Consider the following 16,050-nt stretch of genomic DNA (forward strand, 5'->3'; position numbering starts at 1 on the left):
GTCGGTTCTAGATGCATATTGAAGGAAATAATGCCCTTGGTCCAAGTATGCATTCTACGTTAAGTCTAATAAATGCGGTTCAGTATTAATTAACAAGTTAATAATTCAGTGAGATCAAGTGAGCTGAATGCCTAGCTAGAGGCCGCTTCAGTTCAAGTGGAATTAATGATATTAATCCACAGCTTACTCTTGACTGAACCCGTAGGGTCACACAAATAGTACGTAAACGGATCAAGTATTTAATGGCATTAAATACTCTATCTATGGATATTCGGAATCGACGGATCTTGGTTTCAGTGGGAGCTGAGATCGTCACAGGCAAGAAATGAATACTCCGGAAACGATGATATTGCCGGAAACGGAAATATGGATCGTATCGGAAATATAAATATTATCCAAGTCGTAGATGTTGCCGGAAACGGAAACATGGTACGTATCGGAAAATATTATCGGAAATGGAAATATTACCAAAATCGGAAATATTGCCGGAAACGGAAATATTGTCAGAATCGGAAATATTACCGGAATCGGAAAATAATTCCGGAAACGGAAATATTAAATATTTGTTCGAAACGGAAATTAATTCCGGAATCGGAAATGTTAAATATTGTTCGTATCGGAAATGAATTCCGGAATCGGAAATTTAATCGGAAGCGTATCGTACGAATAAGCATCGGACGAGGCCTGCCGGACGAGGGCCCAGCACGAAGCCAGGCCATCGCCCAGCAAGCCAAGCGCGCCACACAAACAGCCACGCCAGGCCCAGCGCAAGGCCAGGCCCAGCAGGCCGTGGCAGCGCGCACAGCGCGCGCAGCCCGCGCGGATGCTTGCGTGGGCTGCTGCTCGCACGCACGCATGGGCGGCCCATCGAGGCTTCCGTGTGTGTGTGCGTAAGTGTTTGTGTTCGTGCACGTTTCCTAAAACGTGCAGAGTTCGGTTAATGATTAAATTCCTAATTCTATTTGATAAATTAATTAAATTAGAGTTCTTGTAGGATTCTAGGTTTAATTAATTTGTATCTGAATAGGATTCCAATTCCCTTTCCATAACCCTATAAATATGTGGCCTGGGTTCACAATTTATAAAGAGTTTCAAAGTATTCAAAGTGAGTTTTTGAGAGAAAAATTCAGCCACACATCTTGCTCAAAAGTGCCGAAAATTCTAGTACCTTAAGGGCGATTCTAGTTGGTCAATCTTAAGGCGGATCCGGACGTGCTGTGGACTATCTACGGAGGGACGACACTTGGAGTCCTAAAGACTTGTTCTTGTTCGGTTCAGGCGCAGCTAGGGAGGGCACGCAACAAAGAGTATGCATCTAAATTATGCTATATGATTATGTGTAAATAATATGTAATCCTGGGTTAATGGTTGTTTCCGCATGATTTATGTAATATCATATGTATCATAACCTAACACATATATACTCCTAGAGAGCGGAGGTTGAAGAGCGGTTTATGTGAGAGTGCGAGTTACTTCTGTAACTGCGTGCTTGAACAGAGGAGAGGAAATAGGTGATCGTGGCAACATCAGTCTTGACTTATTCCACGCCTTTTAACTTCCTTGTATCTGGCGCTGGGAATCTGGTCTCACTGGGCTCGCATTTGTCTTGGACTTATTCTTTGTTGGGACATTTTGTTTCTTCTTCTTGGACATACCTGTAACTCTCTTAAGCCTAATTTAATCGTTGGACGTTCATTATTTTAGGGTCTTTGACCTACCATATACCCTTATTAAAGACAAATTTTAAAAGGTGTACAACAACACATACTCCCTATCACACGTGAGCTAATCTTTTTACTTGCAAATTGCAATCTGACCGAAAAGGTCAAAAACATCCTCGTTGGACCCCTTTTATATATCTAGACAATCCTATGACTTGGGCATTTGGCCATTTGCTTAAGACATTGAGGATATATGTGTTGCCACTTTATAATCAAGATTTTATTCTCATTCTTTTTTGACAAAGGCAAATATATATTTCCTCCGTTCGGGAAATATCACACCATTTGTTTTTACACTATTTATACCCAGAATTCTCAAATTCGAAGCCTAACTATGACTTTTCGAAGGTTTTAGTTTTTCGAATGCAAAATTTCGTAAATTTAAGATGTTAAATTAAATATTTGCGATTCTTGTTGATAAATCTTGAATTTTTGATTGACCTACTGCATATGTTTAACAAGTTTGAATGCCTAGTCTTGTTAATTATGCAATCTAATTTGTAATTATGATTAATTTGTTGAAAATTAGAATAATTTAGAATTAATTTGATTTTCATAATTAATTGTAATTTAATTAGAAACCTATGATTAAAAACCACCATAAAAATTGTAAATTTATGATAAATTTTAAATTTTTATGACCTAGACTTGAATCCATAACAATCGGAAATCAATTGGATAATAAATTTTCGATTTTTCGCCCTAAATTATGAAATTAATAATATTTATTAATTTGTCATTAATTTTATAAATTTTAAATTTTTTATGCGATTCGTTCATATAACTTGCACGCACAAAGCAATGGACGCTTCGTGTTACCCTTAAGGGGTGTTGTATAATGCGGGCATGCGACGACGAGCAAGGGAGCTCGTCGCCCGTGCGACACGAATGCAATGAGCAAGGGCGTAGTGCACGAGCACAAGGCAGCAGCCCTGCCTTGTGTCGTGGGCCACGAGCAATGGATGAATGGGCATGGGCGAAGGGCGAGCCAAGGCAGTCGCGTGTGGGCAGCAAGCGAGCTGCGCCACAACGCGCACTGCCTCGCGCATGAGCGCGCAGCCTCGCGCGCAGCGAGCGCAAGCTCGCGTGCCACGAGCGCTGCGCCCAGCGTTGCTCGCGCGCACAGCGAGCGATGTCGCGCGCCCAGCGAGCGATGTCGCGCGCCCAGCGAACGAGCTCGCGCGCACAGCGAGCGATGGCTCGCGCGCACATCGAGCGATGTCGCGCGCCCAGCGAGCGATGTCGCGCGCCCAGCGAGCGATGTCGCGCGCCCAGCGAGCGATGGCTCGCGCGCACTGCGAGCGATGGCTCGCGTGCGACGAGCGCTGGCGCGCGCGCAGCGAGCACCACAGCGTGCGGTGGCTTGCGATGGAGATGCAGCAGCTATGCGACAAGCGCATGGGCTGCGCGCACATGGCCAGCGATGGCTGTGTGCGTGCGGCCCATGGGCGTGCAATGCGTAGGGTGTTTGCGTTACGATTAGATCGTTTTGAATGTTTAATTTGAAAATTTCAGTTCACGTAATTTTAATTAATTTTAAAATTAATAATTTAAATTATTTTCTTGGATTTTAATTTTGAATATTGTAATTATAATAAATGTTATTTATTCGAATTATTTTACTAAAATTAAAATCATGAATTAATTTAAATAACGACTGAAATTAAATTAAACTTTTTGGATTCAATTATAAATTTATATGAGCTTTAAATTTTAATTAAATTTGTATGTTTCCGGTTAGACTAGAAATACATTTTTATGTTTAAAATTAGTAAAGCATATGAATTTATTGGTTTAAGTGGGAGCGTATTTTAGTCATAAACTCTTGATTAGGTCTACAAATCCTTAAGGTTAAAACAACTTGATTAGAATTAATAAGGACTGAATAATTGGTAGATTATTGGTGCCCTTGATTAATTGCTGCAAATGTTTACGTGATGCATAATGTGTTTTACTAACCAGCTATGTGGGCCATTCATGATAATGAATGGGTGAATGGTATATATTGTATATGTACTGTTTTGCAGGTTATGAAGTGACTAGTATGGCCCAAATAGGATAGAAAATATGGTATGCGTACCATTAATTTGAATGTAATTGGTCTAAAGTACCAAAGTTATTTTTCAATTCAAATATGGTCTGCGAACCATCAAATAGTTGTAATTAGTTATAGCTTATCCTATTTGAAGAAAATGGTGCCTCCCACGGAGATTTTCAAGACGGACTTTGAAGTCAAAGCTTCAAGATGAAGTCGGGCCATACTAGATCACAAATATCTTATGCATGTTTTAAGTTATTTATTGCTTTTAAATATGTCTTAAAATGCATGAGATCAAAAGCTTGATTATGTTGCATGATTAAGGATTTTAGTTCACTTAAAATCTAACCAACATAGTAAGAGCCTTAAGTTCCAAACTTAAAAATTGAGTTAAAAGGTGCCATGCCAAAATATACACTTGCTTGGATATCCTTTACATCAATCTAGTAATAGTTTTCGCTCAGCGAGGTGTTACTTATTGGTCCTAAAGGGGCAAGGTACACAAATAATTGTGAGTACATGTTAGTTTTGGTAAAACTCAACGATATAAGTAAGGAGTCCTTTTATGTCGTGGCAAAATCGATAGGTTTACCTAATAAGTTCTTAGACGTACCTATCAACCAAGAATAGTTTCTAGACTATTAGCAAAAGGCTTTTGCTTACCTAAGATGTTCTAGGATTAAGTCGACAAACTGTGCTTAGTTCTTCAATGATTTTAGGATCTTGGAATCATTTTATTCACACCTGCCGGAACACATAACTTGAATAAAATGCTTAATAAACATTGAATTATGCATGTATGCTAGAATTTAAGTTTATTAAGGGAAACTGTGAATGGTTATTTATTTGTTTATTCTTTTCAATTGTAGTTTTAATATGGCAAACAACAATCAAAACATCATCATGGGTTCTGAGCTTATGGTCAAGCTGAACCTGACAAATTTTCTTGAATGGGAAGCTAAGCTAGTTGAAATAGTCAAACTCAATGGACTTGAGTATGTACTGTCACATCCCATGCCAAGCTACTATGCCAGAGACATGACCCCTGAGAGATTTTACGCCTGGGATGCGGATCTCAAAAAGGTTATGAGTCTCATGCTGAACAATGTCCCTGATGATTGGGCTAAAAGGTTTGTAGCCTATGAACCTTTTACGCTCATCAAGAATCTGAGGGATATCTGTCGTGGAAGTACGGAGGACAGGGACCTGAACGTCCATGAGTTGATTGAATCAATGTCTGGTCTAAAGGTTAGTTCTCCCAACAGGTGTTATAGGATGGAGGTCCAAGAAACACATGTTCAGCTCCTTCGCACTAAACAGAGGGTAGGCGTCCCACTGAGGTTCCATGTGGATCTTATGTGTTCATATTTTGATCGCCTAAGTCTACTAGGAACACCAATAAGCGAAAGGATGGCAGTCTCTGTCTTGCTCAATTCACTACACAGTGGGTTTGGTCGCTTCAAGCAACTATACCTAAGTGAACCAAGAGAAGAAACAGTTGCAGAATTTATTCACCTTGTCAGAAAGGCTGAAATAATACTGGACTGTGAAGCCAAAGATTTACTCAAGGCTAGAAGGAGACCGTTCAAGAAAGGTGGAAAGTCCAAGGGCAATGCTAAATCAAAGCAGGACAAGTCCACATCAAGCTGTCTTTATTGTGATGGAATAGGCCATTACAAAAGAGAATGTCCAAAGCTAAAGGAAGATCAGAAGAACGGAACAGTCGTTCCATCTTCAGGTATTTTCGTTATAGACTGTATACTTGCTAATTCAACTTCTTGGGTATTAGATACAGGTTGTGGCTCACACTTATGTTCCAATCCACAGGGACTAAGAAGAAGTAGAAAGTTAAGCAAGGGTGAAGTCGACCTACGAGTGGGAAATGGAGCACGGATTGCTGCATTAGCTGTAGGAACTTACTATTTGTCGTTGCCCTCCGGGCTAGTTTTGGAACTGGAAGAATGTTTCCATGTTCCAAGTCTTACTAAAAACATCATTTCAGTTTCTTGCTTAGATGCTAAGGGATTTTCCTTTTTAATAAAAGACAATAGTTGTTCGTTTTATTTTAAAGAGATGTTTTATGGATCTGCTAGATTAGTCAATGGACTTTATTTATTAGATCACGACAAACAAGTATATAACATAAATACCAAAAAGGCCAAAAAGAATGATTCAGATCTCACCTATCTGTGGCATTGTCGATTAGGCCATATAAACTTGAAACGCTTAGAAAGACTTCAAAAGGAAGGAATTCTAGAACCATTTGACTTAGAGGATTATGGTAAATGCGAATCATGTTTACTTGGCAAAATGACAAAGCAACCTTTCTCTAAAGTTGGAGAAAGAGCAAATGAACTATTGGGTTTAATCCATACAGATGTATGTGGACCAATGAGTACAAATGCTAGAGGTGGTTTCAGCTACTTTATCACTTTCACTGATGACTTCAGTAGGTATGGTTATGTCTACCTAATGAAGCATAAGTCTGAATCCTTTGACAAATTCAAGGAATTTCAGAGTGAAGTAGAGAATCAATTAGGCAAGAAGATTAAGGCACTGCGGTCTGATAGAGGCGGTGAATATCTGAGCTATGAATTTGATGACCATCTGAAAGAATGTGGAATTCTATCAGAGTTGACTCCTCCTGGAACACCACAATGGAACGGTGTGTCGGAACGGAGGAACAGAACCTTGCTAGACATGGTCAGGTCAATGATGGGTCAGGCCGAACTTCCATTAGAATTTTGGGGACATGCACTAAATACAGTTGCACTCACTATAAATAGAGCTCCGTCTAAAGCTGTCGAAAAGACTCCATACGAATTATGGTTTGGAAAGCCTCCAAATGTGTCTTTTCTTAAGATTTGGGGATGTGAAGTATACGTCAAACGATTAATTTCAGACAAACTTCATCCAAAATCTGACAAATGTATCCTTGTGGGCTATCCAAAGGAAACAAAGGGGTATTACTTCTACAATACATCTGAGAACAAAGTGTTTGTTGCTCGAGATGGTGTCTTTTTGGAGAAGGATCACATTTCCAAAATGACAAGTGGGAGAAAAGTAGACCTCGAAGAAATTCGAGACGAACAACAAACTCTAGAGAATGCTCAAGATGACATTCAGGATGAAACTCAGAGATCTTTAGAAGAATCTGGTGAGAATCATGGTCAATCTAGAAATGTTACCCCGCGTAGATCGCAAAGATATATATCTCAACCGGAAAGGTACTTAGGTATTTTGACGAACGAGAGCTATGACGTTCTATTACTTGAAAGTGATGAACCTGCGACTTACAAACAAGCTATGACGAGCCCTAGCTCCAAGCAATGGCAAGAAGCCATGCAATCTGAATTAGACTCCATGTCTGAAAACCAAGTATGGGATTTGGTCGATTTGCCAGATGGCTATCAAGCCATTGGAAGCAAATGGGTTTTCAAACTGAAAAAGGACAAGGATGGGAAACTTGAAGTTTTCAAAGCTAGATTGGTTGCAAAAGGTTACAGGCAAGTCCACGGTGTGGATTACGATGAAACCTTTTCACCAGTTGCAATGCTAAAGTCTATTCGGATAATGTTAGCAATCGCTGCATATTACGATTACGAAATATGGCAGATGGATGTCAAAACTGCTTTCTTAAACGGCGTTTTAACAGAAACTGTGTTTATGACACAGCCTGAAGGTTTTGAGGATCCAAAGAATGCTGAAAAGGTATGCAAGCTAAAGAAGTCAATCTACGGATTGAAGCAGGCATCCAGGAGCTGGAATATACGTTTTGATGAAGCAGTCAGTGACTTTGGTTTCATCAAGAACGCAGACGAATCTTGTGTATACAAGAAGGTCAGTGGGAGCAAAATTGCTTTCCTAGTATTATATGTCGACGACATATTGCTTATCGGAAATGACATTCCTATGTTGAACTCTGTCAAGATTTGGCTTGGGAAATGTTTTTCGATGAAGGATCTAGGAGAAGCACAGTACATATTGGGCATCAAGATTTACAGAGATAGATCTAAAAAGATGATTGGACTTAGTCAAAGCACTTATATCAATAAGGTGCTTGATAGGTTCAAGATGGCGGACTCCAAGCGAGGCTACCTACCCATGTCTCATGGAATGACTCTAAGCAAGACTCAGTGCCCAAAAACACTTGATGAGCGTAGACGAATGAATGGGATTCCATATGCATCATTGATTGGTTCAATAATGTATGCTATGATATGTACACGCCCGGATGTTGCGTACGCACTCAGTGCTACGAGCAGATACCAGTCAGACCCAGGAGAGGCGCATTGGACTGCTGCCAAGAATATTCTGAAGTACCTGAAAAGGCACAAAGATGACTTCCTGGTCTATGGTGGAGATGATGAATTAATTGTTAAAGGCTATACGGACGCAAGTTTCTAAACCGACAAAGATGATTTCAGATCACAGTCTGGGTTTGTCTTCTGCCTCAACGGAGGAGCAGTAAGCTGGAAAAGTGCTAAGCAAAGCACCATTGCGGATTCTACAACTGAAGCGGAGTACATTGCTGCACATGAAGCAGCAAAGGAAGCTATATGGCTAAGGAAGTTCATAGGTGAACTTGGTGTAGTCCCCTCCATTAAAGGACCAATAGCCCTGTATTGTGACAATAACGGAGCTATTGCACAGGCAAAAGAGCCTAGACACCACCAGAGAGTCAAGCATGTACTTCGTAGATTTCACCTTCTACGAGAGTTCGTTGAAAGAAAAGAAGTCGAGATAAGCAAAATTGGAACTGATGACAACATATCAGATCCATTAACTAAACCTCTGCCGCAGGCGAAGCACAACTCGCACACTGCAGCTATGGGAATCAAGCATATTGGAGAATGGCTTTGATGTCTCTGTTTAATGTTTTAAAGTTTTAGAGTTTAAATCTTTGTAAAACATTATTGGTTAATCATTCACGATAAATGAAAAGAATTCATTTTTCCATTTAATTTGTGGTTTATTAAATGATGAGTCCCTTCAATTTGACGATATATTCAAGATAGACTGTCAGGACCAGTCCTGTGACTAAGAAATGTCTATCAAGTGAACTTGAATGTCAAAGGTTGAAAATGGTCCCTAGTCGGAGTTTTCTATAAAATTGGACGCATAGAAAACGTTAGACGATTAGAATGCAAGATGACTAGTAGTTCTGTTTCTTGAACTATGTGGACATGGCAATGTTATAATCATTTGCATAGATACTTACTTTGGGAAGACTAGTATCGGACAAGACCTATGAAACTTTACTGTAAGAGATGAAAGTCTGTCATAAGTAAATTTCATTAAATTATTAGACACTAAATCCTCAATACCTGAGTGATTTGAGATTACTTGTTTGAGAACTGGTTGCTTTGACGTTGACCAACCGTCGCACCGTAAAAGGAGGCTATAAAGGCAACGCTCAGGTAATCACCTATCAAACGAAGTCTAATCTCAAGATCGCAAGATTGGGATTGTCCTCCCATAAATCGGGATGAGATGCTTAAAAGTTGTACAAGGCCACTCGGAGAGCTAGAAACTGTGAAATGCATGGCCGTGCTCGGATGAATCATAGGCTATGATTATCTGTTTATTTGATCAGTTGAACTCTGAAACCGAGGAACACCTCTGGACATAATAAGGATGACAACTCTTACCTTATGTTCAAGAGCAAGCATCGAGCGACAAAGGAATTAGGAAATGCACACTTGTCCCTAAGGACAAGTGGGAGACTGAAGGAAATAATGCCCTTGGTCCAAGTATGCATTCTACGTTAAGTCTAATAAATGCGGTTCAGTATTAATTAACAAGTTAATAATTCAGTGAGATCAAGTGAGCTGAATGCCTAGCTAGAGGCCGCTTCAGTTCAAGTGGAATTAATGATATTAATCCACAGCTTACTCTTGACTGAACCCGTAGGGTCACACAAATAGTACGTAAACGGATCAAGTATTTAATGGCATTAAATACTCTATCTATGGATATTCGGAATCGACGGATCTTGGTTTCAGTGGGAGCTGAGATCGTCACAGGCAAGAAATGAATACTCCGGAAACGATGATATTGCCGGAAACGGAAATATGGATCGTATCGGAAATATAAATATTATCCAAGTCGTAGATGTTGCCGGAAACGGAAACATGGTACGTATCGGAAAATATTATCGGAAATGGAAATATTACCAGAATCGGAAATATTGCCGGAAACGGAAATATTGTCAGAATCGGAAATATTACCGGAATCGGAAAATAATTCCGGAAACGGAATTATTAAATATTTGTTCGAAACGGAAATTAATTCCGGAATCGGAAATGTTAAATATTGTTCGTATCGGAAATGAATTCCGGAATCGGAAATTTAATCGGAAGCGTATCGTACGAATAAGCATCGGACGAGGCCTGCCGGACGAGGGCCCAGCACGAAGCCAGGCCATCGCCCAGCAAGCCAAGCGCGCCACACAAACAGCCACGCCAGGCCCAGCGCAAGGCCAGGCCCAGCAGGCCGTGGCAGCGCGCACAGCGCGCGCAGCGCGCGCGGATGCTTGCGTGGGCTGCTGCTCGCACGCACGCATGGGCGGCCCATCGAGGCTTCCGTGTGTGTGTGCGTAAGTGTTTGTGTTCGTGCACGTTTCCTAAAACGTGCAGAGTTCGGTTAATGATTAAATTCCTAATTCTATTTGATAAATTAATTAAATTAGAGTTCTTGTAGGATTCTAGGTTTAATTAATTTGTATCTGAATAGGATTCCAATTCCCTTTCCATAACCCTATAAATATGTGGCCTGGGTTCACAATTTATAAAGAGTTTCAAAGTATTCAAAGTGAGTTTTTGAGAGAAAAATTCAGCCACACATCTTGCTCAAAAGTGCCGAAAATTCTAGTACCTTAAGGGCGATTCTAGTTGGTCAATCTTAAGGCGGATCCGGACGTGCTGTGGACTATCTACGGAGGGACGACACTTGGAGTCCTAAAGACTTGTTCTTGTTCGGTTCGGGCGCAGCTAGGGAGGGCACGCAACAAAGAGTATGCATCTAAATTATGCTATATGATTATGTGTAAATAATATGTAATCCTGGGTTAATGGTTGTTTCCGCATGATTTATGTAATATCATATGTATCATAACCTAACACATATATACTCCTAGAGAGCGGAGGTTGAAGCGCGGTTTATGTGAGAGTGCGAGTTACTTCTGTAACTGCGTGCTTGAACAGAGGAGAGGAAATAGGTGATCGTGGCAACATCAGTCTTGACTTATTCCACGCCTTTTAACTTCCTTGTATCTGGCGCTGGGAATCTGGTCTCACTGGGCTCGCATTTGTCTTGGACTTATTCTTTGTTGGGACATTTTGTTTCTTCTTCTTGGACGTACCTGTAACTCTCTTAAGCCTAATTTAATCGTTGGACGTTCATTATTTTAGGGTCTTTGACCTACCATATACCCTTATTAAAGACAAATTTTAAAAGGTGTACAACAACACATACTCCCTATCACACGTGAGCTAATCTTTTTACTTGCAAATTGCAATCTGACCGAAAAGGTCAAAAACATCCTCGTTGGACCCCTTTTATATATCTAGACAATCCTATGACTTGGGCATTTGGCCATTTGCTTAAGACATTGAGGATATATGTGTTGCCACTTTATAATCAAGATTTTATTCTCATTCTTTTTTGACAAAGGCAAATATATATTTCCTCCGTTCGGGAAATATCACACCATTTGTTTTTACACTATTTATACTATGACTTTGGTCTTTTTTGTGATTCGTACGTAAGGAAATTTTATTCATGTGAGGTCATGTTAGATTCGTATCGATATATATTTTCTAAATATTGATTTTTTTATAATTTTTACTTACACACGATGTGAGATATTAAGAGTCAAAATAACGGTTAACAGAGTAAAAGTCAACCATGGTGCGATATTTCCGGAACGGAGAAAGTATGACATTTACTTCGTATATTGATTTTTGAAGGTAGAACATATATTGAATGTGTAAAACTACAAAGAAAACAAGAACCCCAATAGTGTACATGTACATATTCCAAAGGCAGCGCGTCTCCTGTGAGATCAGTCACACCATCAACTTGATGGTGTGACGAGCGCGAAACTAATAGTGTACCTCCCCTAAAACTATAAAAAAAAGTAACAGATCTAAACTATAGAAGTAACATACCTAAACTAAAAAAATATCTCCTCTAAAATTATATAAAAAAATTAACATGTCTAAACTATAGAAGTAACATACCTAAACTAAAAATGTACCTCCCCTAAAACTATTCCGTATAAAAAAAAGTAACATGTCTAAACTATAGAAGTAACATACCTAATATACCTAAACTAAGAAGGTATATCCCCTAAAACTACTCCGTATAAAAAAAAGTAACATGTATAAACTATAGAAGTAACATACCTAAACTAAAAAAAGTACTTCCTCTAAAATTATATAAAAAAAAGTAACATGTCTAAACTATAGAAGTAACATACCTAAACTAAGAAGGTATCTCCCCTAAAACTACTCCGTATGAAAAAAGTAACATGTATAAACTATAGAAGTAAATACCTAAACTAAAAAAAGTACCTCCTCTAAAATTATAAAAAAAAGTAACATGTCTAAACTATATAAGTAACATACCTAAATTCGCAAGTGTGAATTGGTTTCACCATCAGTTGATGGTGAGGACAGTCTCATATAAGAACTTGGGTTCCAAAGGTAATTCACGATTTACTTTTCAAAATCAAATTATTGCACAAAGCTTTCCTAGATGATTTTAATTTTATGAATCTCATACATCAGAAATCATTTAAATTGAATTAATTATACATCTTTTTTATAACACTCCGTAAATCAATAAAGAGGTACCACCTTAACATCATCCAAGACAGGACCACACAAGGATCCAAAATCATGAACTTTAGTGTGGTACATTCCACTCCAAAATGTCAACCTAGTTCTATGAGAAATAGCCTTAAACTTGAGACTTGCATGTGTAAAACTACCCTTTCCATGAGACTTATGGTGAGCTATAACCTCTTCCTTGGCGGCGAATGCTTGCACCGTCATTTCTCCCGTGCATTCATTTTCGGCATCTCCAATGGTAAAGGTAAGGAGATAAGATTTGTTAGGTATTGTTCGTATAATTTGAGCTATCGAGCTTTCTCTTCCTCCAATTAATTCAATAGCATAAGATCCTGAAGGTACAAAGAAGTGTGTTGAGTCTACATATTTTACTGGTTTGAGAGATTCAACAATCCAGCCTTGGAGTGGAGAAACAACGTCCATCGAATGTGGAGATAAAAGAACCCCGGTTGAGAAGTTCTTGAATACATGAGGACCAATTTCAAAGTCCCCGTTTTTAACAATGTTTCCTGCAAAGAGTATTGTTACATTCTCATCATTAAGTTCAAATTTTGAAACTAAGAGCAATATATTTATCAAGGTAAAACATATGTGATGTAATGGGAAAATATTAGTTGACTCGCACTTAGGTAGTGTTAAAGGGGACGTGATCTATTTAATTAGCTACTCTATGCCGACATAGGAATATTTTTAACAAATTAAATCAGGTTTAAGACTTTTTAATAGGACTCGTTTGGTAATGGCTAATAAATGGTAGGAATGAGAATAAATTTAAGTATATGACAAGTAAAACAACATTAAAATGCCAATGATAATGATTATCTCAAACTTGGTGTTTTCCTTCATAAATTTCTTGGAATATACCACTCCCCAAATGACAATGGATGATAATGAAAATTTTATGAAGAAAAAAAAAATAAAGATAATTTTGAGTGAACTAGCATTACTATTAGAATATATTTCTTTTACATAGAAATTTACATTTAAATTAATTTCCATTGACACCATTTATGACGTACTACCAACAGGCCGTAGGGGTCTATATATAAAGGCCAATAAGCACGATAGGTCACGTGTTCAAAATTTCTCCTTCCCCCATTAATTTTTATTTGTAATGCCTTTGTGACTAATTTAAACCAAATTTATTTAATTTAATTTTAATATATGTATATTGTTTGAACATAGGATTAGTTTACAAAGAGAAAGTAAAAAAATTAAACCTGTTGGTTTGGGTAGAGGCAACATCTCCTTGATAGCAATAGCATCCAATAGTGGTCCGCAAGTAGGATCTTGTTGAACGTGAGGATTATAGAAAGTGATCTTAGCAACATTAGAAGTAGCTTTAAAGGCCCAAGCATAAGTATCCCCTCCATCACTACTATATAACGTTTGAATTGGTAAATCGGCTGAGTCTTTACAAGCTGATACCCTTAAAACTTCCTCTTCCACACAAGTCTTTGTTGCACTAAATGTAAGAGAATAGTATGATCCTTTTTTTACTATTAAATGTTGGGATATTGAGGCTCTATTCCCTAGTCTTATCGCGTGGACACCACGTGGAACCGCAAAGTAGAAGCCACCTGGTTGGGGTCCACCTGATATGTATTGCACTAAACCCTTCTTCACCCATTTGGGAAGGGAGAATTTACCTACGATCACCTTGTTCTTCAGATTTGATGCTTTTGGTCCTTCTTCAAAGTTTCCATTTGGAAAAAGCCCTATTTAGAGAATATATATTCGATAGTTAAAATCAGATGCTAGTGTTAGTAGTGTATACATGTATTGTACTATTGTTAGGGAAACACATATTTGAACGTACTTTGAAGATTAACACCATGTATTGAATATGACATACTGTAAATTACATGGTGTACTAAATATATATACTCCCTCCGTCCCTTAATACTCGCACCGCTTTTCTTTTCGGGCCATGCCTTAATACTTGCACCGCTTCTATAAAATTTTTACCAATATTATTTTATTTCTCACACTTACCTCCTAACCCACCTACACCCCTACTGTTTACAAAAAATTATTTAAAAATTCACATCCCCCACTCATCACTCTCCACCCTTACACATTTCCCACTAACTATATTAAAAAAATACTTCATTATCAACTAACACCCATTAAATTAATAAGTCAATTCAAGTGTCTTAAATTTCGCACCGGTTAAACCGGTGCGAGTATTAAGGGACGGAGGGAGTATATATATACTTCCTCTGTTTTTTTAATACTCGTAACATTTGTTATTTTCACGCATGCCAATGCACAACTTTGGTCATTTATATCTTAAATTCTTTTTATGCAAAGATTATAAAAATTTGATATTTTGAAATGCACATTGAGATGAGTCTAATAAGATCTCACATGACTATGTATTATCTTATATAAAAAACACTAAGAATACAGTGTAAAAAGTCCAAACGTACGTTGCGAGTAATAAAAAAAGAAGGAAATATTAAAATGAGAAGATGCAATATATTCCCTCCATCTCTAAGAGATTGCCCTATAGCTAAAACACTTTATTAAAAATTGGATATGGAATGTGAATATAATTTGGTGAAATGGGCCTGAGAGGAGAAAATAAGTAGGAAAATTTACCACTTAAGATATGAAACAAATTTAAAGGGACACTCTAAAAAACAATATGCAACAATTTTTTTAGAGACATAGAGAATAATAATGGTGTGTCGTAGTATAAGGATGCTAGACAAACTCACCGTCATGAGGAGCGGGGTTGACTGAATAAGCAGCAACATAACTGGTGCTGCTTATCAACAAAATGAGCACCACAAACCACAAAGATGGAAAAGAAGCCATCATTTCTTGAATTTGATCGAGAGAGAGATCCCCAACATGTGGTATTGCAATGAACGATGAGACGAATCCGTATAAATAACTGTTACGAATACTTGCATTAATTGTGAATTAATGACATGAAAAGAAATTAGCCATGTGATGAGTCAACGAACTTGTCTCCTTTTTTGTATCCTAGGTTTTATTCCGTTTACTTCCTTACTCAACTTTATATATATTTAATTGGATCATGTCGAGGTTTAATTAAATTATTAACGGAGAATATGAAATTATTCTACTTGCTTTTTTAATTAACTTAATGAACGAGTGTTGATCAAATTTGTTTCAAAGTAGTGGATGAACGGAGCGATATAGATTCAATTGTGTGCACCTTTAGTAATGTAATCAAAATCTATACTAATATATTAAAAGGCGTTTAGAAAAAGGTATATGTGCATGTAGAACTCTCCTGTTTACAAAAGAACTCAAGTTTGGAAAATAACTCATATTACCATCTTAACCAACCTCTAATTGTTGTTTATCCATGCACACTAATTTATCAATACATGTTAACGCGAAATCTATAACAACTAAATCTTTATGTTACCTTTTATTTTTTATGGACTATATTAGAATA

The 16,050-nt window shown here is 38.0% G+C and overlaps 1 protein-coding gene across 1 annotated transcript; it reads right to left on the bottom strand.

Moving 5' to 3' along the window:
* Positions 1 to 12,429: 12,429 nt before the first annotated feature.
* LOC110778979 (protein DUF642 L-GALACTONO-1,4-LACTONE-RESPONSIVE GENE 2-like) lies at positions 12,430 to 15,490 on the bottom strand. Its single transcript, XM_021983512.2, has 3 exons — positions 15,338 to 15,490; positions 13,835 to 14,332; positions 12,430 to 13,123 (listed from the first exon to the last, which is right to left on the bottom strand). Exons 1-3 carry the CDS (start codon positions 15,438 to 15,440, stop codon positions 12,603 to 12,605), a joined length of 1,122 nt encoding a protein of 373 aa, XP_021839204.2. The 5' UTR covers positions 15,441 to 15,490; the 3' UTR covers positions 12,430 to 12,602.
* Between the last annotated feature and the right edge of the window lie 560 nt (positions 15,491 to 16,050).

The sequence above is a fragment of the Spinacia oleracea genome, chromosome 3, assembly GCF_020520425.1.
Source record: "Spinacia oleracea cultivar Varoflay chromosome 3, BTI_SOV_V1, whole genome shotgun sequence".
Classification (NCBI taxonomy): domain Eukaryota; kingdom Viridiplantae; phylum Streptophyta; class Magnoliopsida; order Caryophyllales; family Amaranthaceae; genus Spinacia; species Spinacia oleracea.